General features: G+C 46.3%; 1 protein-coding gene across 9 annotated transcripts in view; it reads right to left on the bottom strand.

The window, feature by feature from the left end:
* The window catches only part of Mical2 (microtubule associated monooxygenase, calponin and LIM domain containing 2), a 199,742-nt gene that overhangs the window by 78,409 nt on the left and 100,234 nt on the right, over nucleotides 1–21,099 (bottom strand). For 6 of the 9 annotated variants that reach the window (XM_031387904.1, XM_031387896.1, XM_031387900.1 and 3 more), the window contains 6 exons: nucleotides 14,159–14,227; nucleotides 10,902–11,045; nucleotides 9,345–9,470; nucleotides 8,184–8,402; nucleotides 7,909–8,010; nucleotides 6,381–6,506 (listed from right to left, as the gene is read on the bottom strand). In XM_031387904.1, coding sequence (XP_031243764.1) covers nucleotides 6,381–6,506; nucleotides 7,909–8,010; nucleotides 8,184–8,402; nucleotides 9,345–9,470; nucleotides 10,902–11,045; nucleotides 14,159–14,227 — 786 coding nt within the window. The remainder of the gene's footprint in view (nucleotides 1–6,380; nucleotides 6,507–7,908; nucleotides 8,011–8,183; nucleotides 8,403–9,344; nucleotides 9,471–10,901; nucleotides 11,046–14,158; nucleotides 14,228–21,099) is intronic. The other 3 variants (XM_031387905.1, XM_031387902.1, XM_031387903.1) reach the window with 1 other exon arrangement.

Raw genomic sequence — 21,099 nt, 5'->3', positions numbered from 1 at the left:
AATTTGAATTTAATATTTAGAGTGGTCTCTGTCATTTAGGGCAAAAGTAGAGAGGGTGTGAAGGGTATAAAGACTGCCCTAGGTACAGCAGCAGAATTCTGAGACTCCCAAAAGCTGATCACATATGGCTCACAGATACATGTGAGAGCTGGCATCTTAAGACATGGTTTTCTCTAGATACAGTATTGATCAACTGTTCATTAATATGTGCATTCCAATTAAACAACAGGGAGAGGGGAGGAGAAAGAACCTTGTAGACATTGCAGGCACTAACATCTCCATCTAGGTCTCTACAGAGTTCTTTCCCGAGACACTAGTAGAGGACTTTCTGGGCTGCACTGCTTTATTAGGCACAGCTGCAAAGCAGCTGCCTGAGGTGACCACATTGAGCCACACATTCTTAGCAGAAGATTCACATACACTAAATAGCAAGCCACATGTGTTTGTGGGGGTGGGGGCTAGATGAGGGGAACGCTGGTGATCTATCCTGGAAGAATTTATTTAAATGTGAAACTGGACAATCTGATGGTTTAACCAAAAAAAAAAAAAAAAAATTAAAAATTAGCAATTTCAGACTACCCTGGGACAGTTTTTACAGTGCTTACATAATTTTCAATTGTCTTATAATTTTCAAGAATTTGAATATTTTTCACTATTTGCTGTTCCTTTTGAATTCAAACTATTTCTCAGTGAATTTGTTAGAATGAGTTAAAGAAGGTTGGTTATTTGGGGCAGGGCATCATTTCATATGGCTTTTGACTAACCTCACATATATATTATTTCTCTTCTGTGAACCTTAGTTTCCCCAACTGTGAAATGGGGAGATACTCCCAGGTTTGCAGAATTGTAGAAGCATCCTGCGAGACCCTGGGTAGGGGTGGAAAGGTGGCTCTGAGGTCGAGTGCCTTATTCTGAAAAGAGGACCAGAGGTTGGTTCCCAGTACCCACATCAGGTGACTCACAACCACCTGTATCTCCAGATTCAGGGAATCCAATGCTTTTTTCTACAGGCACCTACATAAAGCAGACATTCATGTAGACACACAGAGACATGGACACAATACAAACTAATGACTTTGAGTGGAGCCTCACTGGTGCTGCACCTAGAAGTCCTCAGCAGATAGTCAATGAGACTGCAGCACATGTAGTCTGGAGTTCTAGCTTTTAGACACTCCCTTTCCCTCTTCTCTCCTCTGCACAAACAAGATGTGGCTTTGTCCTCCCCGAGACACCCTTGATTCAAACATGGCGACACAGATATTGTCAAAAGCACCGATGTTAGAGGCTGTAGGGGTGACAGGCCTTCCATCAAGATACAGTCTTCACACAGTTCTGTGACCTGCCTCCAGCTCAGATCTCTATCCAGAGGTGAGAGTCTTTCTCACACGGGTCCCGGCTAGCCCAACTGCTCCCCAAGTCTGTATTTCTGTTGTCAGTTGTCCTGTCTTGGCCATCTCTCTAATAGAGGAGGATGCAGGACCCTTTGTGGCAAAAACAGTGGGACTTCCCCACCTTTGGCCCAGAATTCAGCTCACACAGCAGGTTCCCAGGCTGTGCTTCTCTGCAGATGAGCCATCATGGCCAGCTAGCATGTTCTGAGCACCACGCGAGCCCACACAAGGTAGCTGGGGAACAAGAATCAAGGTTCCGGGGGTTTTGAACTGAGGGCATGAGAGAAAGGGGAGGTTCAATCAACAGAACCTGAATAGCCTCTTGGGTACTGGGGGCCAAGGAATCCCCTACTGAGGAGCTCCAGATAAGAAAACCACAGAGAACAAGCCATTGGGCTTGGTTCCTTGTCTTTCTGCCCAAGGCAAGGGCAAGTTACCAACACAGCCTTTTTTGAAGATATTGAAAATGGCATGCTCCAAGCTGAGACAAGCCTTGAGGGCTGTGAGCTCACAGGGGAAGTCTTCATCTGCCCAACTTCACCCCTGGTGATAGGCATGCAAAGTTGGTCTTATGTATACAGCACTTACAACTCTTGAAGCCTTTTGGACTCTAAATTACCCAGGATGGCATTTGTTCTTAAGTGGCTAGCGTTGAAAATGGAAACCCTTAAAATGATTGCTATTTTAGAGATACACATCTCTAAATGTGTATTCTTCTAGATGTGTCTCCTATGAGGAAAGGGAACGTTTATTCAATTTACTTCAGGCATTTTGGTCATAGGCCTTAGCCTATGAATGCTCAGAGAGGCCTGTTACCCTGTCCAAGGTTACACAGTGAGCCTTTAAAGTCAAATCTGATTCTAAGCTCAGATTCTCCTACTTAATAACATCTTACTTTCCTCATACACACCAGCATTAGTAATATTTAACGCCACCTCCTTTAGGCTGGTATATATCAGAAGCCCCCACAGTGCTGCCTAGCCCTATCCCTGGGACAAAGAGAAGATATGCTAAGGATGGAGGAGGGGACCTTGAGATGTGTCCTAGCACCAGATAACACAAGACAGATGGCCCAACCAAAGCATGCCCATGGATGGCATCCCTTTTTAATATGAAAATCCAAAAGTAAATTCTGCAAATCTGGTCTTAACACAAATACCCCGAGGGATGGAGAAAGCTTGTTTTGAGGGCTCATTGCTCTTCTGGCCCTGTCAGCTGGCTAAGCCATAGTGGAGCAATCCTTGACCCAACTGTCAAATCATTCCCCTCCATCATGTTCTTGTAAGAGCACTGGCAAATGCCAGCAGCCAAACCATGGACCAAATTGACTGGCTTCCCCCTTTCAAAGAAAAAAAGATGAACTGGTGCTAGGGATTTGATGAGACAAAGGAAGAAATGACACTGATCACAAGACAAGGCATGGAACCTACAGTCCAAGGTTTTGACATGGGGTGGGACAAAAGGCGGCCTCAAGACTCTGTGAGTATTCAAATAAAAGTCCAGAGGACCTATCCGAACTTCAAAACAGCATTATTTGAGAAGGTGCCAAGCACAGACTGAAGACAGAGCCCTTGCCACATCTCTTGGAGATGGTGACTCATGTTTACATCTCTGTGGGTAATGTGTGATCCTCAGGGTAAGTTTGACCAAACCTGACAAAGTGACCCATCCTGGACTCTCAGGGTTGGGGTATAACTCCACAGCAGGATCAGAGCACGCCACCTGACAGGAAGCTAAGTATAATTTCCAGGTATTTTTCTTCCTCCACCTTCTGTGAATTGCAGCAGCCTCACACTTGGGTAGTCGGAGCACTTCCTCATCTGATGGAAAGAAGCATCCGGCTCGAGGTTTTCTTCTTGGGAGAGATGCCATCAGGATGGAATGAGACTATCTCTCAACAAGTCAGCATCTGATGGAAAGGGCAGCCATGCCTGTCCTAAGAGGAGGCTAGAATGATGGAGACATTGCATATGCAAAGCCTGGTTTTGAACTTAGGGTGTGGAGCTTGGAGGGGGGGGGGAAGGTTGGGTGAGGGGAGAGGCAGCAAGATCCTATCCAAGAGGCTTGCCACTGGACTCACAACTCCATCCATAGCTGCCTACCATGGACTCATAGTGAGAAGAACCCCAGGAGTCTTTGAGTGTGGGTGTGGAGGGAAACTGAAACACAGAGAGATTCAGTCACTTGCCCACCATGCCAGGGTGGTTCCTGGGAAGAGATCCCACAATTATCCCTAGCCACATTTGAAATGTACATTGCATGTGATTTACAAGCTGGAAGCTGATACAATGTCCCAGTTATGGGCAGTGGTGGTGCACACCTTCATCCCAGCACTTAGGAGGCAGAGGCAGGCAGATCTCTGAGACCAGCGTGGTCTACAAAGTGAGTTCCAGAAGAACCAAAGCTACATAGAGAAACCCTGCCTCAAAGAAAACAAAACAATAACCAACCAAACAAACAAACAGAAAACTAAAGAAACCCCAACAAACAAAAAGCCAACCAATCAACCAACCAACCAACCAACCAACCAACAAACATATCCCAATTCCACTCCATCTCTGGATGGATGGCCGGGGTTGGCATGTGAGATGGAAAGGCAGAGGATCAAGCCCACAGAAACAAGGGACAAAGCTCCAGAGGCAGGGCCATCTCAAAGCCAATCTCATTTAGTCTCTCCATCCCCAGGTATGCAGCTTGCCATAGACACAGTTTGTGGGCTGGCATCTCTGACAGGGCTCTATCCATCTGGTTCAGAGAGATCATCGGACTGACTGAGAACCATTGACCCCAGGATTCTCCTTCAACCTTTCTCTTCTTATCTGCTTCTGCCTCTGCTCAGTTCTCACAGATGTAGGACAGCCCTTCTGGCTCATTCTACTTTATATTGCTCCTTGTCTCCAGCACCCTAGGCTCCTGTTGGTGCTATAAATCTTCCACAGCAATTATCATCTTACCTTGCGACATATATGACTTATTGTACACCACATTAGTATTGGTTTTTCCTCCTACTGAAGGACAGTCTCCTTAGTATAGGGACTTAACTCTGATTCATTGATACATATGCCAAGAGTCTGAAGTATCCAACCAGAGTTTAATAAATACTTGTTGAGTGAATGAAGGTTCACTCAGTAGCTTAGTGAGAGATATTGGTTAAAAGCTGTCCAAGAGCCTGGTGAGAAAGGCCTTGGAAGGGGTTCTATGATGGTTGACAGGGATAAGCCGACTATTGACAAGAGTCTGTTAGACCCAGGTTCTATCTCCTGCTATCACTTAGGGGGTAGAGAGAATCTCTTGAAGGTAGAAGAAGATCAGGGACACAAGAGAGGGAGGGCTTTGTCAAGATCAGCTTTGGAGGGCCCAGGAAACAGAAGAGAGGCTAGGCAGTGAGACTCAAGGTGGCTCTGGCTAACCAGAGCCATCACTTGGCCCGTGGCCAATGCCTTCACTCCTCACCCCCATCATTCCATCAAGATCAACAGTGGAGGTGATGTTTCCCATGGCAGGAAGTAGCTCCTTTGACAGAAAGTCTATCCTGAAACCTTGCTGATGGTGCTAGCAAAAACGCCCGTGTGAGCCAGGATTTACACTGGGAGTGAGGAGAGCAGAGGCCCTGATAGCCAGGGGGCTTAAAGGCAAACCGATGATGCTGACGCTGACACTGATGATGGCCAGGATGCAGCTGTGTTTATATCGTGACCATGATTGTTTCTTCAGTGACACTGAGAATCAGGAGTGTCTGAGTTACCTCCTCCTGGTTTTAGGGAGAATTTTATGCCCATGGGGGGGCCAGGTAATAAGATTTCATCTTTCTTTGTAGATTCTTTCTCTGTATATCTCCCTATAGATATTCAGGGTGTCAATGGGAACAGAACTCCCAGTTACAAAACGAGGGACAACTTGGGAGTTTTTTGCTAAGAGAACAGCATAAAGCTGGAAGTTCCCCAGCTCAACAACACAAATGCCAACCAGGAGTCAGGGACCTTCAGACAGGGAGCATTCAGTCCTGCATGCTGACCTCTGCAGGAGACAGGCCAACAGCAGACTGTGAGTTCAGCAAAACAGTTTGGCTCATCCCAGAGGTTAAAAATGTGCCGTAGATCCAAACTAACTCTTGTTCACAGAACAGTTCACTCTCCACTGAGCCACAGCTAGCTCCCCACCTCTCTCCCTTCTGAGCTAGCTGGCTTCTGTACTGCTACCCAAATCATCCTTCGAGAACACAGGGTGGATCTTTCAGGAGCTCACTGTAGCCTAGTCAGAGGATGAAACTCAATAACATGCAGACCGTGCTGTGTGAGACCCTCTGCGCATCCTCACACACTGTCACCCAAAGCTGGTGACATCAGACATTCTACCTTCTCATTTCATGTTAGCCATGTCTGCTCACCTTTATACACACTGACCACTTCCTAACACACCTTAGCCCCACACCTCTGTCTACAAAACTATGCCTGTTTTGCAGAACCTTCCACATAGGTCTCCTATCTATCATTGCTCCTCAGCTCTCCCTAGGCTTCTTTCTGTTCCTATAATCTTGCCCAATATATATCTTACACAGTTCATGAATTAATTACTGTATTAAGCTTACTGTGTCAAATTGTCATTTGCTTAGGTCAGGCATGCCACATATCAGTAATTCTACTTATTAAACGTGTGGTTATTCTTATGATGGGGTGGTGTCTCTGTTCAGATGCTAGCAATGGGTCCAAAGCTTCTCTTTAATTTCTCAGTGTCTGGGCAGGGCCAGGCATCTGGATCCCTGATGAATGTTTTATGTGTGAGAGCGACGCTCACAGTGCAGGCTGGAGCTGTTCTGCTGCATGTATGCACTAACAAACACAAAACCCAGATCTATGGCTTTTGTACAATATCTAACAAACTTCGACCCCAGCCAAGCCTAGCTCCAGATGTTTGGCTGTACTGGCCAGATGGAGCCCAAACAACTCAGAACATGCAGGGGTTGGGGAGGCGATGATCCAGGGCGACTACCTTTCTGGCAGGAGAAACAGAGTCGGCAGCGGGTGGAGAGGAAGCAGCAGCTGGATGAGGAGACGGAAGGCAAGAGGGAGGAGATGGAGGATGAGTGTGAGGCACGCGTTTAGATAGGAGTTTATCCTGAATGGAACAGAGACAGAATAAAGATAGGATTATAGCTGCAGCATCGAGCCTTTGATATAACCATGGGGGAGCAGACATTGAGGGCCGTGTCTCAGGATGACACAGAAGTGTTTCATCCGGAGCCAAGTGGGATTATGTGCCTCCTGGCTGGACTGCATTCTGCTTTGGTTCCAGCTCCCTGCAGAACCCCTGAGGAGACCCATTCTGCTCCTGCCTAGAGCTGCCCCAGTCTGCAGTGCTCATGAGAAGCCCTCACAGAGTTTGGTATGAGGGAGCAGCTGCAGGCTTAGGAGGGGAGAAGCCTGAGCCAGCGGGGGCAGACTGCCATAGCTGAGGCTTCTGCTGTAGGCACACACTTGCTGGCCTCCTGGAGGCTGCTAGAGCCCTGGCAATGAACTCAGTGAAGAGCATACCTCTATGCGTGACTCCAGCGACAGCTGGAGACACAAGAGGAGGCTGGGTGAAGCTGGCAGAGATGTGTCTTAGAGACAGCTTGCTGAAGAAGGAGGATTTCGCAAGCGTACTCCCACTCCCATCTCCAGGACTTCACTATTACTCTTTCAGTTCCTGCTATGCAAATACCTTCTTTTTCTACCAGTTTCTAAATAAGTAGGCAGTCTGGAGGAAGCTGTGCTTCCCAGGCTAAGGCAAACTTGCTTGCATTAGCTTAGTATTGCTGCTTTGAGAGCTGAGTTGAGGCATAGCTTTGGCCCATCATTCAGCGTCTCCCTGATTGGGAGGGGTGGAGTGTAAGGGCATAAGCATTTGGTTCGCTTTCACCTTTAAGGCACCAAGAGCCCAGCAGTCCCTCCTTGCAGCAACTCTCAGGATGCTCAATGTCTACTTAGAAATTATCTAAGCACACATGTATCCATATGCTATATGCCACATGCATCCCAGGATAACTACAAATGTGACCAGGCACATCTCTGCATGACAGCATCATATCCCAAAGTCAAAAGTCTGGATACCCTTGACTAGGGTTGTTCTCTTTGATTTAATGTTACTTTGTTTTGACTCAAGGTTTCACTGTGTAGCTCTGGCTGACCTGGACCTCACTGTAAAGACCAGGCTGGCCTCAAGCTTACAGGGATCCGCTTGCCTCTGCCTTCTGAGTGCTGGGATTAAAGGCATGTGTCACCACACTCAGATTTACTAGGATTTTAATGGGGCATGCTTTTGACTTGAGCATATTTTCCTGTCTCCATTTTCCTTTTTTGTAATATGTCTACTATCTAAAACCTATGCATTTGGGTCTCTTAAATACAAGCTCAAATTTACCAATGGCTTAAAAAGTGAATTTATTCTTGTACTATAGAAAACTCCTGGGGCTGGTCCATGGCTACCTGGCTAGACACCCAGCCCTGGTTCCTGAAGATTCCAAAAGCCCCTGGTTTACCTGTGGTAAATCCCCGTGTCCAAACATGGAGGCCAGGTGAGCTGCCTTCTCTTTAATGTTCTTTGTGTGGAATTCCCTGTTAGCCAAGTTCTGGGCCCTCTTCTGCAGTCAAGGTGAGAAAGGAGAAGGATAGAGACAGTGCCCATGAGGGTTGCCACCAAGGGAGAGGGGAAAGGGTGAGGCAGGCTTGTCTCTTCACACACAGAGAAGAAGGGACCCGGATGAGAAGCAGGTGGGCTAGGACATGGACACAGGCAGGCAGCAAGGATGATCACCTGAAGAACCTTCTCTTCTACTTGCTGTAGGCGCCGTAGCACCCCGGACAGGGCCAGTGCCCCTTGGCAGGTTCGAGGCAGGGTGGCAAGATTTTCAGCCCCACCCAGTTGCAGGTCTGACTTGGCCCTGGCTCGCCAGGGTCTACTGGGGCACTCGCCACTAGCCGGTACTTGATTGAGTTCTCTGAGCACCTGTCCTGTTGCCACCGTGGAGGAGAACTGAGAGAAAGGGGGGGAGTCAGCTTCCTTCCCTTGAGAGGCCCCACCTCAAGGAGGAACCACCATGAGGACCAGAGACAGAGGGCACAGCAGAAGGTGCTACCTTGAGAAAGGTCACATAGCCGCCTGGGTGGAGGAGGAGCTTCTACACTTGTATTGGTATCCCCAGCACCCAATCAGAAGTACTCAGTCCTGGGCCTAAGAGCTCCCTAGCAAACCTCTCTAACCCCAGTTCCCATGAGTATCCATATTCTGAGACTGCCTAGGATTCCTTAAGGAGGGTCTGACCCACCCCTTTAGAGACTGATTGATCTGAGTATGTATGCACGAGCATTCCTGGTAAGCACACAGACACACAGTTGCTGCATTAGACCTCACTGACTGCTCTCCTCCTCTGCTATGAGAGCAACACACAATACCCAGTGCTGACCAGATGACCCTGGGATTTGTAGGTATTCATCCTGACTCTGTCCAGATTCCAAAGCCAGGGATGAGATAAGCCCTCCACACAGGCTCTGGCTACTCAGACATCCAGAGAAGCTTTCACAATGCCTCAGCCTCAGCTCTTCAGTGGGTGTAGCCATGAAGCCCCCTGATTCCATTCTACTATTACTTTTTCAATAATTTAGAAACCAGCTTATTCACCAGCTCTCTGTACTGAAGAATTCTCCAGAGTGCCACATGGAGTTGCTTACCCCCTTCCCCTCCGCCCCAAAGCAACAGCATGAAGAGTGAGTATAGATGGCTGGGTAACTCCTGTGATGGTATGAGGGACCAGTGGCATATGTGGACTTATGTGGTTGTTCTTATCCATAAGGATAGTACAGGGATTTTACATTCAGCCATATCTGGGGGCTAGTGGGAGCCATGCATTCCACCCCTTGGCTCAAAGTCCCCTCCCTCTGGTTTAACCAAAACAGTATCCACTGGAAAGAGCCCTACCTGCCTTTTCAGAGGAGGTGGAAGCCTGGGAGTGGACTCTTCCAGCTTGGGGCAACGAGAGGTACCAGGAGGGTGAGAGGCAGAGCACAGGACAGGCTTACCTATGCCTGAGACCCGGCGGCAGTCCTGAAAGTAGAAAGGCAGGTCCACCGAGGCAGTCCCAGGAGACAGGAAAGAAAAGGCAAGTGAGACCCAGGCATGCGGAGAAAGCACAGGAGAAACGGAGGAGGAGGTGGTGCAGTGTGGAGGAGCAGAGATGGGGCTGGCTAGGTTCCTGCAAGCTTGGCCCAGCTGGGAAACTGGATCCCTGGCTCTGCAAGCATGTGGATGGACAAGTTCTGTAGTCCCCTGCTCTGGGACGACGTGTGAATCCCACAGGCCTTGCTTTTGGCTAAAACACAGGGCTCTGGGCCATCATTGCCAGCCTACACCGAGCTAGGGTGTCCAGGACATTCCTCCCAGAAGCAGCGAGCTTCTTGTCCACTCCAGGACAGCAATGTCCAGGCCAAATGGACAGACCTCTCCCTAACACTGGGGCTTATAAGAAGTCAGGCCTCCAGAAGGGACCTTGAAACTACATTCAGACAAAGAGCAGGACTCAAGAAAATTGCCCTTTTATAACAAAGCCACTTCACAGGAGGAGGTTAGTTATTCAGGAAAGGTGTGGCTTACCCCAAGACCAAGGAGCCATTCATGTTTGCCTCTAAAGTTAACCAGTGAAGAGACTGTCCCCCACAAAATAAGCCAATTTCTGTCATGGGATTGGTGTCTTCCATATACAAAGGGAATCTGACCCCAGAGTTTTGTAATAATGACAATATATCATAATGTGGCAACGTGTATCCAAGGCAAGTGAAGAGAGCTACCAAGCTATGAGCACAGACCTCAAGTGAGTGAGTCAGAGAGGACTCTTACAGTCTGAGGCACAGCAACAGCCTGCCCTGGTTGGGCACAGCATCCTGTCAGGGCCTGCTGGAGCACGGAGAGGGGAGAGACACCAAGGAACACTGAGGAGGTTGGTCAAGTCCTTGTTGTTATCTTAGTCAGCGCCTCTGGTTGGGACGCATCACTTCACCATAGACTGGGGCAGTGCTCTCCCACACAGTCTCTCAATTTGAGTTGTCCCATTGGCTACAAATCATGGTTTGAGTGCAAAACCAAAATAGAAAATGGATTTAATTACTGCAAGATGAGCACCGGCAAACTGTGGCTCATGGGTCTAATCCAGGGGCCTGTTTGTGTAAATTGGTTTTACTGGAATGCCACCACACTTACTTGTGGAGGTATCCACTAAGGAGGACTAAATGTTTTAACAGGACAGTGTGACTCCAAAGTAGAAAAGAGCTGCTACCTGCCCCCATGGAAAAGTCTGTTACTTTGTACCAGGAGCCTGAAGGGTTTGTTTTTGTTGTTGTTTTTTTGTTGTTGTTGTTATTTAATTTTTATTTTGTTGTTGTTGTTTTTTTGGTCAGACCCAGATGGTGAACCTCAGCCAATCTCTAACCAGAAAGGTTCTGCCAGCAGAGGGTAGGTCCAGCGACCATGTGATAGCCTTACCTGCTTCATGGCTGGAGGGTTCCGAGTGTTCTCCTCGAACTTGGCTAGCAGTTGATTGGCCATGGACTTGACTTTGTTCTGACTGCTACTTTCTTTAGCATACTCTTGATTGGAGCCCAAGCTACGGCTGGAGAAGGCTGGCAGCTGCAAAGGTCAAAGCAGCACATTGGAATCCAGGTATCATCAGACCACAGGCCCTCTATGAGTCCAGGTGCCAGGGATGAGCCCTAGAGCTCATGCTCACAGCACAATGTGTGTGTCTAAAGAGTGGGCATGGCCAGCTTCGGAACCCAGCAGTTAAAAGCTTGAGTTCTGACTCTTTCCTCCCAGCCCTGGGACCCCTTGGTGCTTTAGGTCTCTGGATTTGCCCCATCTACAAAGTGGGGGGAATGTCCTACTTCCAGAGGTTATTGCAAAAAAAAAAAAATCAGTTCTTATAGAGAAGTGTTACATAAAATAATTTGGCTGAGAAGTGGAGTGTGTGTGTGTGTGTGTGTGTGTGTGTGTGTGTGTGTGTATGTGTGCGAAGTTAGCTAAGCTATCATAAGCACAAACTTAAGGCAATTTTTCTCTGCTGCTCTGTACTCCTGTTGCCAAGTTCACTCACAACTCCAACCTTTAAATAAGAAAACAATTCAGAACTAACTTCAGATTTACACAGAAGGCACAAAGAAGTGCGGCTTGCTCTTGAACTCCCTTCCTCCAGCTGCTTTGATGTAGCTTCAGGAATAATGTTATCGGAGCTGGGGAGTGGACACAGCTTAACTAACGCTGGGCTCTGGACGGGGGGGGGGGGGGGGGGGGTCCTGTTTGGATTGCATCAGCTTTCCCGTTCCCACCCATTTTTGGTTCCAGGCTCCTATCCAGGATCCCACGCATTGAGTCATCCTGTCTCCTTAGTCTCCTCCAATCTCTGGCATGGCTCTATCTTCCTTGGAGCTTACACTTCTGAGGGGCACTTGGTAGCTATTTTATAAAAAGATACTCAGCCTGTGTTGGTCTGATGTGTTCTCCAGCCTGCACTGAGGTTCTGCAGATTCATGGCACAGGGGGTGAAGGGTGCTTAGCACCCATCCTATGAGAACTCATGATGGTAACAAGACTGTGAGGGGCGATGGGGACCTTGTTACGATGGTTTATAAAACCAAGTTCCTTCTCACTCATCTGCTAATTAATAAATAACATTTGAAATTTTCTAGTATTCCCTAGTGTTTTTTCCTGGTCTGTGGGAATCTTTTCCCAGAAAAGAACACAGAGAGGGGTGTACTGTGCCAAGTGAGGGTGGTCGGACATCTCAAGGAGACAATGAGCCTTCCTCACAGGAGCAGCATCCTTGAGGTGGTAAAGATGCACTCATTCAGAGGAGACCCATGGGAAGACGTAAACTAAATAAGGTCCCAAAGAGAAACAGCCTGGGGGCAGGGAGCTGTGTATGCACAGCACAGTTAAGTATTGGACAGAGACAGAATGGAGACTCACTCCTCAGTGTATGAAGTGTGGCTCGCACATGAATGTAGGCTCAAGGGTGAGGAGAGAGTTTTTACTGAATGAACTCTGTTTGCACAAAATCAAAGTTAGCCAGCACAGTGGGCCCTTCACTCACTGATGTACCAATAATCTTTCTCAGAAACAGATTTGATCCATTGGGTCGAGGGTCTGTATTTCTCTTTCATTTTTATTTAAAAAAAAAATCACTTGTGTGTGCACATGCATATGTGTAATCATTTGTGTGTGTGTGGGAGGCATGTGTGTGTGTGTGCATGTGTGTGTGCGTGTATGACATGCACATGGGTGGCTGTGGAGGCCTGGAGATGACACTGGATACCCTGGAGCTGCAGTTTTAGGCAGTTGAGAGCTATCTTTTGTAGGTACTTGGAACTATACTTGCATCTCTGGATGAACAGTGAGCTCTCAACTTCTCAGCCATTCTTCTACTCCCTGAAGCCACAGTTCTTGTTGGGAATCATCCCTAAAAGCTCCGAGAATGCTTCAGATGGGGATAGTGAACATGGTCATGTTGTAAGATGTGATGAGAACTCTGGATTTCTTTTTATCAGAAAATGAGGTAAAAAGTGGGCAGCTGCGCTCCATCAAGGTGGGCTCCTGGCTTGACTGACAGCTTACTTGCTGGGAGGTGGAACAAGTCCGAGCCATGTTTTACAAAATATAACAATAAAGCCTCTTCAAGCACATAGAAGGGGCATGTCTCTTATGAGTCCTGCGAATCAAGTATCAGTGTGGCTTACAAATTATCCCATGTGCCTCTGAGTCAGCTCTGACATTTGCCAGCAGGCTAGCTAAAGCTGGCACCCACGCCTCCTTGACATATGCATTTTTCCTATTGCAGAATTAGGATAGCTTTTGAATGTAGCACAGGGCTGGGGAGATGGCTTCGTTAGTAAAGTGAAGACTCAGGTCTCCCCAACACCCACATAGAAAGCTGGGTGCAGTGGTCCATGTCCATAGCCATGGCACTGGGAAGAGGAGGCAGGCTGACCCATGGGGCTCATGGGCTGGCCAGTTAAGCCTAATGGAGAAGGCATCACTTCGTTGTAAGACCCTGTCTCTGAGAAATAAGGTGGAAAACAAACAGGAAAGACACTTGGGATCAATCTCTGCCTTCACATGCACACAAGGCACATGATTAGCCTCCAAAATGTACACACAAAGGCACAAATAAGTGAAGTGTACATTTTCTGTCTCTTTAAATTATTTCTTTAGAGTAGAATTCACGCCCACTTTATGCTAACATTTTCAGAGGCAAGTTCTAGACTTTGACACACAGTCTCCTACAATTTTCTCCTTTCACCAGATGGTGCCGCTTGAGAGCATCCAACATTTGTCTTAAAACTCCAAGTCCAAAAGGCAGTAAAAAATGCAGAGGGCCTGCTGGTGTCTCTTTCCTACTTAGTGTAATTAAAAATTCAATATTAATTAGCTATCTTATATAGGTCAACTTATAAATCTACAAGCCCTGCAAAGTTTCAAGCAGCCTGGATGTATCAGCACATTTGACAGACATACCCCTCGTCCCAGGGAGGTTTCATCCTACAAGGTTACACAGCTAGGAAGAAGCTAAGTGGGGATCAGAACACTGACTGTTTTTCTGTCAAACTGAGCCTGGATTCCAGAGGCTCATGAAAGAAGAAAAAACAAAAACCCAAATGGGCTGAGGGCCAGTGATATAGCCAAGCACACACAAGCCACTGGTCCTTAGGACATGGTCCTTTGTATCAGCTGAGCCCATCCGCACAGACCTCTTCCAAGTTGTTGAAGCCTTGCCGCCTCCTCTTGTTCATGTCATTCTCTTCAGTCTGGGTGTCCACCTGCAGTGGCCAAGAAAATGTAGTGAGCTCAGAGCCATGGACAGTGTTTGAACTAGAAGCACAGAGGATGCATACTCGTCTGCAAACAGCTGCCAGCCTAATGGTAGACATGGGCAAAGAGAGTCCCACACACAGCAAGTGCTGGCATGGAGTTATGGAGAGGCACAGTGGAGAGAGAGTGTTCTATTCTATCTCAGAATCCCTGTGACACAGGCAAGGTTGGCATCATCTCTATTCCAGTGGCTTTGGGCTCAGAGGGAGTTTCATCAGGTGCCTAAGGGCAGAGCCAGGCCTGGCCTGGAGATAGCTTTTGTGTGAACTGCCTTGTGGAGACTACTGGACTTTCTCTGCTCCCTGGGCCTCCCATGAAGAGGTAGCACAAGGTTCACCTGCAAGGAGCATTCTTAGGAGTGAGTTGTCCAGGGCTTTGGTATCAAATTAAACCTGCAACCCAGGTACCATCATAAGATTTAATTCATTTCAAATAAACTTTAGATCCAACCGGAGGTCTAGAGATCAAATGTCCAGCTTGCCAAGGCCAATTCAGCTTTACTGACATCTCCATTCACTGTAACTATTCACAGATACATTCCCTTCCCTAGATATTACCCAGCTAGTCTGATAACACCTCATAGTTCACTCCCTGCTCCCAGAATCTGAACAATCTACCCAAGGCCTAGGAAACTGGCTTAGACAGACAAGGAGAACTGTGAGGACTGAGCCATCACCGTGGCCTTGGGGAGAGGTGGAGGCTGCACACAGTAGCTTCTTCACATGTATCTTTGATCCCAGATTAGGTCTACTTCCTAAGGATAAATATCTTAACTGCCAGCTTCTAGTGGCTTGGACCTCCTCCCAGTGGCTATCTCCTGGGGGAGTCTGGAGTCAGGTCCCACAGAGTGTGTATCAGATCTGCATGGACTCTCCTACACTCTGACTTCCTCCATGGCATGGCCACATCCCAACCTTTCAAACACCATAAGTGTGGGAAGAGGTGCTATAGGTTCGCTGTAAACCCAGGCATAACACCCATCCAGGCCTTAGCATGGCCTGGCTCCAGAAGGGTCATTTCAGGCCTGGCTATTCTGAAATAGAAGTCTAAGCATAGAGTCTACTATACATCACTCAAGTGTAGTAAATACCCACACACACAGACACAGACACAGACACAGACACACTCACCACATACACAGACACAGATATACACACACACATACATATATACATACATACACACAGAGAGACAGACAGACAGACAGACAGACACACACACGACATGCACATGCATGTGCATGCACACAACTGCCATGTTCACCAACTCCATAAAAAAAAAAAAAACAACATAGTTTAGTCATGGAAATTTGTTCAAAAATTTGACCAAGGCGCCATAAAACAACGGATCAGAGGGCCCTGCCTCCCTTCAACATTTCCTTCAGCTTCTCATAAATCACTATTTTGTGAATGGAAATAATCCCAGTCTAAATGCTTGGGCAAACACCAAGAGAAACAGATGACCTTATTTTCAACAATGTTGGGTTTTAGAGACCCAGGCTGTTTAGGCTCCCAGCTCCACCAACTGTGAATGCCACTTAGGCCCAGAGACCGGAGCTGTGAAAGTACAGAATGTCCCATCAACAAGAATGCTCTGCGCATAATCTTAGAGTTCTCTTTGTATTTTTGTTTCCATTTTCAATGAGGACTTGGCTTTTCCCACAAAGAGCAATACATGCGACTCTCTCTTTTATACTTGTCAGCCTAGGGTGGGACTATTCAAACAACGGGAGTCTGGCTAGACCCCATCCAGACATGTGACCTATGGGCCCACAAAATGCACTCCATGGTGGTGGCCCAGTTAGCAGCTCCTAAAAGTATCCCAAATCTTCTGAGAGAGTAAATGAAGTATAGGGGGCAACCTCTGCTTCTTAGATGCCTCCACCAGGACCCTGGGAAATAAAATGCTGTCTACATGGGAAGGTTAGCAGTGCGTGCATCTAAACAATGCTTACTTTCCCCATTGGAAAAATGCTATTGAGATGTAGGTAGAAACAAAAGCCGAAGAAGATTAAAATGTAGACATTTATTTATTTTTCTCACCAGAAGGCAAAGATTGATTCAAGACCTCGAAGCCAGAGCCATTTTTTTCAATGGTATAGCAAGTAGTATGTTGCCATGCTCCACAAAATAACCCCCACCTATGCTCCTGCAAGTGTGCCTAATTAAACTCAGTGGGACATGACCATGAATACAGAACACAGATGTACACAGGAAACTCAGAGGGGACTGGTTGGGAAGAAGAGGGGCTTCTGTAGGAATGGGGGTGTCAGGGGAAGGATATGATAAAAATACATTACATACATTTATGAAATTACCAAAGAATAAATAAAAGTACCTTTTACCAAAAGCCTCTAATCACTGTGGACTTCATTATACTTGACAAAGAACCAGAAGCTTAAGGAAAAAGCAAATATTTCTCATGGCCAGGCAGAGAGAACATGAAAATAAACAAATGACTTACTTTCTCTTCCTATTAATTTTCTAGCTCGTTCACCTTAGGAACCCATTCTTATCATGATTTTTCAAGGGTTTGAAAAAATGATGTGCCAAAAGCCATTTATTAAACAAAATGGCTTCCCTCTTTAAAAATATAGCCAGCAGCACATATCTGCTAGTCTGGCTATTAATGTGACTAGCAAAGGACAGCCATGTCCCCACACATCCTGAGTTGTTTGGTTTAACTCAAACAACCTCTATATTTAGTTAGCTGGTCTAGCCTAACCCTGGAGGAATTTAATTCTCGCTCATAGGAAGGAGGACTGGTGATTGTAGGTAATGGCCTGGTTAAGCTGTATGTCAGCTTTGATCTTTAAAACGAGGGCTGGTGATACTAGCAAGAAAGCTCATTCTTCAAAGAATCATGGGTTCTGGTGCTGCTCTGTGTCCAGAGGCCATCAGAAAATTATCTACCTATGTTGACTTCAGTTTCCTCACCTATAAGAAAGAGTCTTACACTGTCTACTCGTAAGTTGTTGTGAAGGCTGGTGAAATCACGGGATGTAAAATGCTTCTTAAAGTAGAAATTTGCTGCACAAGTGTTAGCACTATTAACAACAAAGTTTTAAATATCTGACTTCTAGTTCTTGCTTCGATAGTACTTACATAACTTACTAAAATTTAATATCTCCAAATCCAAGTTTCTGTACCCATTATATTACAAGGACACCATGTTCCCAATCTTCCTCCAAAAAAAATGTATGGATGGGTGGGGTGGGTGAATTGGTGAGTGCATGGGTGGGTGCATTGTGGGTGGATAAAAGGATAGGTTTGTGGGTGCATAGATGAATGGATACATGGCTGAGTGGGTGGGTGAATGGACTGATGAATAGATGGGTAGGTAGATAGATGTATGGATGCATGCATACATGGGTGCCTGGATGAGTAGGTAGACGGGTGGGTTGATGGATGGGTAGATGGATAAGTGAATGGGTAAATGGACTGATGGACAGATGAGTAAGTAGATGGATGGGTAGTGAGCATACTAGATGGATAGAAGAAGCACCTTTTTTTATTAGATATTTTCTTTATTTACATGTCATATGATTTCTCCTTTCCCAGTCCCCCCCCCCCCAAAAAAAAAACAAAATCAAAAAACAAGAACAAAAAACCCCTGTTGCCTCCTCCCCCTGCTTGTCACTCTACCCTCTCCCACTTATTGGCCCTGGTATTCTCCTACACCGGGGCACAAAACCTTCACAGGGTCAAGGGCCTCTCCTCCCATTGAAGACCGACTTTGCAATCCTCTACTATACACATGCTGCCAGGGCAATCAGTCCCATCATGTGTACTCCTTGGTTGGTGGTTGAGTCCCTGGGAGCTCTGAGGGTAATAGTTCATATTGTTGTTCATCCTGAGAGACTGAAAACCCTTCAGCTCCTTTGGTCCTTCCTCTAACTCCTTCATTGGGGACCCTGTACTCAGTTCAATGGATGGCTGTGAGCCTCTACATCTGTATTAGTCAGGTACTATCAGAGCCTCTCAAGAGATAGCTAGATCAGACTGGATTGTCCTCCCTTCAGTCTCTGCTCCATAGTTAGTCTCTGCAACTCCTTCCGTGGGTATTTTGTTCCCCCTTTTAGAAGGAAGGAAATGTCCACATTTTGGCCTTCCTTCTTCTTGAGTTTCTTGTGGTTTGTGGGTTGTTCTTCATGTATTCCGAACTTCTGGGCTAATGAACACTTATCAGAGAGTGTATACCATGTGTGTTCTTTTGTGATTGGGCTACCTTACTCAGGATGATATTCTCCAGATCCATCCATTTCCCTAAGAATTTCATAAATTTATTGTTTTTAATAGCTGAGTAGTACTCCATTGTGTAGATATACCACAATTTCTGTATCCATTCCTCTGTTGAGGGACATCTGGGTTGTTTCCAGTTTCTGGCTATTATAAATAAGGCTGCTATGAACATGGTAGAGCATGTGTCCTTATTACATGTTGGAGCATCTTTTGGGTATATGCTCAGGAGTGGTATAGCTGGGTCCTCCGGTAGAACTATGTCCAATTTCCAGAGGAACCGCCAAACTGATTTCCAGAGTGGTTGTACCAGATTGCAATCCCACCAGCAATGAAGGAGTGTTCTTTCTCCACAACCTCTCCAGCATCTGCTGTCACCTGAGTTTTTTATCCTAGCCAATCTGACTGGTGTGAGGTGGAATCTCAGGGTTGTTTTGATTTGCATCTCCTTGATGACTAAGGATGTTGAACAATTCTTTAGATGGAAGAAGCACCTTTTAAAACTCCCTTGGCCCTCTGAAACAGTATCTGGGCAGAAAGATCAAGGCTTTAAAGCAGCATCCAGATCATTCTGACCACACACAAAAGAGTCATGCTATATGAACTTCACTTCTGCCAGGGACAAGTGCTGGCAGAGCAGGACCTATCAGAACATGGAGAATCTCTGGGCTAGCTAGCTTGCCTTCGGAATGGGCATGTGATGATTTTATTGGTCTCACAAGAAATGAGTTCAAGATGAGAGAAACAACAGGTATCTTCATGTGCAAACAATTTAACAAGGACAATGACTTGCCATAATAACAGGCATCATCCAGAAGTAGTAGGCCTAGGAGAATCCAAAGGAGCCCAGATGTGCAGGATTATGTGCAGATCTGTGTGAGTACAGGAAAGGCAAGAGGCTGAAAATGTGGGTTCAGATGCCACCTATTTGCATGCTAACAAAAGCTTAGGAACTCCCAAGAACTTTCATCCTGTACTAAGAAGTGTTTAGATGCTGACCAGAATCACAGGCAGACTGTAGAAGTGTACCAAAGACTTCTAAAAAGGAAAACACCATCCTTGGTCTTCTTTTTCCAGGCACAGACCACCCAGTCTTCATTGTTTAGCAACCCTGATTGAAGTACTCTTCCTCCTAGCAAGCATGGTCCCTAATGGAGAAAATGCCTTCTAGTTTGTTTGAAGCTGGTATGTCTTGCTGAGATTTGCATGTTGCCAGTAAGATAAGAGGAGAGAAAAAGAAGAATTGAATCCTAAAAGTGAAACCTGGAGGGAGAGAGATGGTTAAGACTGGCTCAGCAGGGCACAGTGAAGCCTCTGGGGAGTAAGATGGAACACTGTGGAAGGACTGGGCAGATGGACATGCTAGGACATTTCTCTGGAAGCTGGGGAGACATCAGGGAGAGACAGTGAGGAGTGCTGAATACAGATGACCTCATCAAGGTTGCAGGCATTGTGGGGCAGATGGGCTATGGGCTAGAATGGTGTGGGCTAACCTAAATTTGTATTCCCTGATTCCACAAGCTCCCATGCTGGCATGGCACATGTCTGATTTTACCAATATCTGTGTGGCCTAACAGAGGTGGAGCCACCACAGATAGATAAGGATGCTTGCATGGCTCTTAGCATCTTGTATGGGACCTAGCTTCTCATTGTCTCCCAACTAACATCACTTCAGCATGTTCCATCACCAGATATACAACAAAAGCCTTCTTAATGAACAAGCAGAGTGCAGGGGACAAAGCAATAAAGTATAACTCAGTAATGTGTGACCTTGGGCCAGTCATCTGGCCTCTATAGTCCTTGGCTTGTATCTATAAATATGAATATATTAAGTAAGGACATTCTATCTCCCATAGAGATGCAAGATGGTTGAAATCAAGGGTATCAGATTTTTGGCTTCTCTGAACCATACTGGATGGTGTAAATTGTCTTACACCACACATTAAATTCAGAGGTGTCCAACACATGGCTTGTAGGTTGTGAGAACATGCACATTTATTTTGTGTGATTATGACACTCTGCTGCCATTTGCAAATGTCACACTCAGGAAATGCATAATTGAGTTGCAAGAAAATTTGCCATTAAAAAGTCTCATCAGCTAGGCATGATAATGTATACTTTTTTTGTATATTTTTCTTCTCCCATGTTCTTTTTTTATTAGATATTTTCTTTATTTACATGTCATATGATTTCTCCTTTCTCAGTTTCCTCTCAAAACAAACAAACAGACCAACCCCCCCCCCAAAACCAACAAGAACAAACCCCTGTTGCCTCCCCCCTCCCCCTGCTTGCCACCCCATCCTCTCCTATTTATTGACCCTGGCATTCCCCTACACTGGGTACAGAACCTTCACAGGGCCAAGGGCCTCTCCTCCCATTGATGCTTGACTTTGCAATCCTCTACTATATACATGCTGCCAGAATAATCAGTCCCACCATGTATACTCTTTGGTTGGTGGTTGAGTCCTTGGGAGCTCTGAGGGTACTAGGTACTAGTTAGTTCATCCTAAGGGACTGAAAACCCTTCAGCTCCTTTGGTCCTTTCTCTAACTCCTTCATTGGGGACCCTGTACTCAGTTCAA

Source organism: Mastomys coucha, unplaced genomic scaffold, assembly GCF_008632895.1.
Source record: "Mastomys coucha isolate ucsf_1 unplaced genomic scaffold, UCSF_Mcou_1 pScaffold21, whole genome shotgun sequence".
Classification (NCBI taxonomy): domain Eukaryota; kingdom Metazoa; phylum Chordata; class Mammalia; order Rodentia; family Muridae; genus Mastomys; species Mastomys coucha.
This window is presented reverse-complemented; position numbering and strand designations above follow the sequence as displayed.